Source organism: Danio rerio, chromosome 9 (assembly GCF_052040795.2).
Source record: "Danio rerio strain M-AB ecotype USA chromosome 9, GRCz13ab, whole genome shotgun sequence".
NCBI lineage: Eukaryota > Metazoa > Chordata > Actinopteri > Cypriniformes > Danionidae > Danio > Danio rerio.
The window spans coordinates 30551642-30556598 of record NC_141029.1 but is presented as its reverse complement, the minus strand read 5'-3'; the positions used below and the strand labels follow the sequence as shown (position 1 = coordinate 30556598).

General features: G+C 34.2%; 1 protein-coding gene across 2 annotated transcripts; it reads right to left on the bottom strand.

Annotated features, from left to right (window-relative positions):
* Positions 1 to 489: 489 nt before the first annotated feature.
* Positions 490 to 3903, bottom strand: zgc:162780. 2 transcript variants are annotated; one of them, XR_015498889.1, is made up of 6 exons: positions 3713 to 3861; positions 3448 to 3608; positions 1636 to 2282; positions 1449 to 1552; positions 840 to 977; positions 490 to 726 (listed from the first exon to the last, which is right to left on the bottom strand). XR_015498889.1 is itself a non-coding variant. In NM_001044784.1 (6 exon segments), coding segments are annotated over 6 exon segments (825 nt in total). In that variant the 5' UTR covers positions 3824 to 3903; the 3' UTR covers positions 519 to 629.
* Positions 3904 to 4957: the final 1054 nt, after the last annotated feature.

Genomic DNA, 4957 nt, shown 5'->3' with positions numbered 1-4957 from the left:
CGGCTATTGGGCAAATTATTGGGCAAATTATTACAAATTTTTAATTAATGTGAGAGGTAGGCTTATAAATCAATTAAACAAAATGTATTAAGTAGCCTATAAGGTAATTTAATAAACAAAATAAGCAAATTTCGTTAATTTTCAGCCGCAGACATGCCTATATTCATTCTCACACTCAGCTCCATGACCAAGACAACACTGCACCCTGCTGGATGATCCTTTAAATACAAAACGATTTCAAATGATTGCTTAAGGGTAGTGACAAGGACCATTTTATCTGGGTCTATTGATTCATTCAAAATCAATTTTAAAATCTAGCTTTTTAATAAAACTAAAACTACAATTATAAACCTATAAAGAATGTGTTGTGAATGTGAATTTTCAAAGATGATGATTAGAATTCAATGTGTGGTGTGTGCGAAGAATAAACAGTTAGTCGTAACACACAAGATTACATTTTTTTTTACAGATGCTACCATAACAAAACAATTGCAGTACTTGCTGAAGATAATTTATTGCTTTAATTTGAAGGTTACAAAACGTAATGTTATGGAAATTAGTGAGTCAATCACATCAGGAATTAATGTATGATTAATACTAAGGTCTGTTCATCTACAGTAAATGAGGCATCAATCATTTGCAGGCTTTTGTGCCAGAAAATAAAAGTATTTAACTCCCATGATAACTTCTGTCTCTGAGGATGTCACGTCCATCGCACGCTTCAGTCTTTACAGGAAAAAGACAGTTTGAGGAAATAAAAGAGAGAGAGATTGTGTAAAACACTTATATAATATATTACAGAAACCAAAAAATAAAGAGCTGTGGAAAGACTCTAATACCTATCTTCAATGTCCTGCGAGAGCCGTCTGGCCTCTTCTGGATCTTTTTTTAGGAGTGTCTGAAATGTGGAGAAAGACTTCACCATGCCAATGTAGCCAGAGAGAGGGACTGCCTTCTTCACCCCAAACATATCATGCCTGTAGACAAGAATTGTTTAAGTCTAGCTTCAACTTTTTGTTAAAACATTCCAGCCATATTATTATTCACAGTGAAGTAACAGCACTGAAATTTTGGTAGCACTTTTGATGGTCCTCTTTAGATCATCCATGTCAACTCCATGTCAACTAACTGTCATTTGATTGTCGGGAGACTATCTGCTTAATGTTCGACGACACTTAATTTTACTTTTCTAACAGTCTACAACTAATCTAACATATATATTTTTTTGGCTTCATTATATTTAAATGAAAAACATTTCATCTGTAATATTTTTATTTTGTGACATCCATTTGATAAAGCAAATAAGACACTAAAGGTCCAACAAGCAACCTTTTAAATATCATAACATCACAACACTGCTTCTACTTTATAGTTTAACAAACCTAACTGCACTTTAAACCATCTTCACCAACTAACTGCAAAGTTAATATGTTGTTATAATACATTACCATTCTTTGACTGGGTACTGCAGAGAGTCATATGTTCTTTTGTACAGTTCAAAAGAGCTGGGACCCAGATGAGGATCCCGTAAAGGATGCAGAGCTGCATAAAACTGCAATGTGACAAATATAACATAAGTACACGGTGAATCATATACAGTACAGCATGTAGCATGGATCACTGTTTTTTTCTTACAAGTGAATTGCAGGTTGAAGCAGGAGATGCACATTAGGGCACCCATGAGTCACAAAGCATGACAATGATTCAAGGCACCAGAATAAATCCGTAGCTCAGACAGCATGTTTTGTTCTTCATTTTGAAAGCACTGACTCATACTGAATTGGTTATTACTGTGTTGAGAGTCCAGGTAAATTATTATATGCTTCATGAAGCTAGAAACACCTGCATGCATAAAATGTTATTGTGATCTTTGAACTATGTGTCTTATAAAATGCTTGTTGAGCAAATGATTAATTAGTATAATCTAATAAAAGATTAGATAACATTTCAGTCGCTCATAAAGTACAGGTCATGTGAGCTATATAAGATGATTTCAAAACGTTCTCATTGTTGCACAGACAAATGTTCAGACAGTTGGCAATCATTGTGAGAAATATATGACTCTCACCTCATTACAAATGAGGTTTAATGCTTCTGAACAGTTTCCATAAGTTAGCTCCATGTCCAGTGTGTAGTTGAGAAGTGCGAGGCAGCCATGAGGTTTGAGCACTCTGTCGGCCTCCTGAAGAAAACGTGAATGGTCAAACCAGTGGAACGCAGACATGGCCGTCACAAGATCTACAGAGCCATCTTCAAAGGGCAGTTCTTCAGCTGGACTCTCCCTTTGAGTCAAATAAGTGAAAACAGTAGCATGCATAGTATATAGGTGAAACTAACTTAAACAAACCAGCACTATCGTCATGCATTAAATAAATATATTACCACTAAATAAATAAATACAACAACTTAAATATTTCTATGTTGCAATTGTTAAGACATCTAATGTTAACTTTTGACTAAAAGTGCCAGAGTTGTTTGATAAAATTACTCTTATTGCTGTAAATAAATATTTTTTTTAAAATAAAAGATTCAAGCAACACATAAATAAATATAACTACATATACATTACAACTATTATTTTAATGTTTTGTTACATAAATATTCAAATGATTTAAAATAAAATGCATATACAACCTACATAAAAATGTACAAATACAAACTACCTGAAAAGTTGCATACATAAAATATGCAAAAATGTGAATATTTTTGAGTAAAATATGAAACATTTGAACTTGATGAAATACACGCTGGAGGCTGGACATGCATATTGGTTAAATAAATATTTTATAAAAATAGTCTATATCTGCTAAAAGAATAAATGAATGAAATGCATTTAAATAAACAACAACAATTTCAAATTAATTTGTCTACTTGATATGATACATTAGCAGGGATAAAAATAGGTAAGATCTATTTTTACAAAAACATGGTACATAATCCATCATGAACAGACCATGAACGTAGTTTATGAGTCTCAGATTAACACTCGTCACTCCTTTAGTCAAGCTGTAGCCAAATTGTTTAAAAGAAAAGTTTTTTGTGAAAATGACCATGTATGGTCTGACTAATAAGGTAAATCATATAGACTACAATCTGCTTACTTTTGCTTTACTAAGGTAAGTTTTTTTTATCATTATTATTATGTGAAAAGTGAAAATATACAACCACAGTACATTATAAAGAAAATGAAAAATAATGTTCATAAACTGGAGCAATATTAAAGAGCATAATTAAAACTAAGGCAAACTTATGTCGGTATAAGATAGATGTGAAATATGTACATTTAATCTTTGGGCTCATGTTCCAATTTATGAGGTCAGAGTTCACGACATTTACTGTAGCCAAGCACCAGGGGGCGATCGCACTATTTTGGTTTTCCTTTGGACGTCTGGCAGTAAACGGCAACAAGAGATTACAGCAATAATCAACTACTTCATGTTTGCATACCTGAAAGAAACGTTTGGAATGTTAACATGTTTCCTTCCCATTTCCAGCTGAGCTGGACTAATATCTGTCCCAACCACACGTGTAAAATGTGGTGCCAAGAGCAACGTTCCCTGTCCTGACCCGCAGCCAACATCTACTGCCAGGCCATTAGATGAATATTCCTGGAGATAAAGAAGAAGAAGATAAAGCAGTGCTTCAAATGTAAGCTAAATAACATTGAATGGATCATAAATTAATGAAAAAACAGTCATTACAAAAATCTTACATTATTCCTGTGAAATTGCAGAACTTTGCCAATGAGCTCTTCTGAGGGTGAAATGCGATACTTCCAGTATGAGTTTGCATGTTCTTTGCCTTCAAATAATCGCACAGCCATTTTGGACAGATGTACAGTCTCCTTTGAGTGAGAAAACTGAAGGGAACTGAGCTGTCAGCACACAAAAGGACAAGGAAAGTAGGACACGAGGGGAGGAGCCATTTCAAGTTTTAGGCTTTGCTTATTTTTTTCCTCATTGAGAGACATTTGTGCAAAGCTTTTTAAAACATTCCTTTGAGGCAAAAGTAACATGCTCAGTTTGCTAATGAGGACTTGTGCCTCACATACACCCACATACACCCACTTTTCCCCTCATATTCACAGTGGAGGACAAGAGTAAAAGTCCTTTCAGATTTAATCAACTTCTCCCGAGAAATAACTGGAAAAAGATTAAAGGTTTCCATGCAAACCAGATGCCTGCTGGGAGGATAAAGTAAAATTTTCACATTGATATGAGCGAATGAATTTTTTTTTTTTGTTCTTTATACTCAGGTTACCCCAAAATCATTTTGATAGCCACCTACATTTAGTTTTAATTGTTAGATCTCCTGTGAAAGTAAAGTAGGCAGGCTAAGAAAACAACAAATAAGAATTTAAAAACAACAGATATGTTAATATTGCTTAACGCATTCAAAATCTGTGTACAATGTTCACACATAAATCATTTTTTTATATAACAGTAATAAAAAAGTCATATTTGAATGTTTGATCATGTTAAATTTTGTAGAAATAGATATGAGGTATTTATTCACATTTTAACAAAGCCTATACAACCTGACAAAAGTCTTGTCGTCGATCCCAGTTGTAAGAGCAACAAATAATAACTTGACTTCTATTTGATCATTTGGAAAAGTGGAAGGTAGATTTTTCCAACAAATTGTTTGAACTGTGTTCCAATCATCAGTTCAAATACTGCAAAAGACCTACTGGAACCCGCATGGACCCAAGATGCTCACAGAAATCAGTCAAGTTTGAAGGAAAAATGGTTTGGTGTTACATTCAGTATAGGGGTGTGCAAGAGATCTGCAGACTGGATGGCAACATCAACAGCCTGAGATATCAAGACATTTGTGTTGCCTATTACATTACAAACCACAGGAGAGGGCAAATTCCTGAGAAAGATAGCACACATTCTTATATTTCAGCCCCCACATTAAAGTTCCTGAAAGCAAAGAAGGTCAGGGTGCTCCAGGG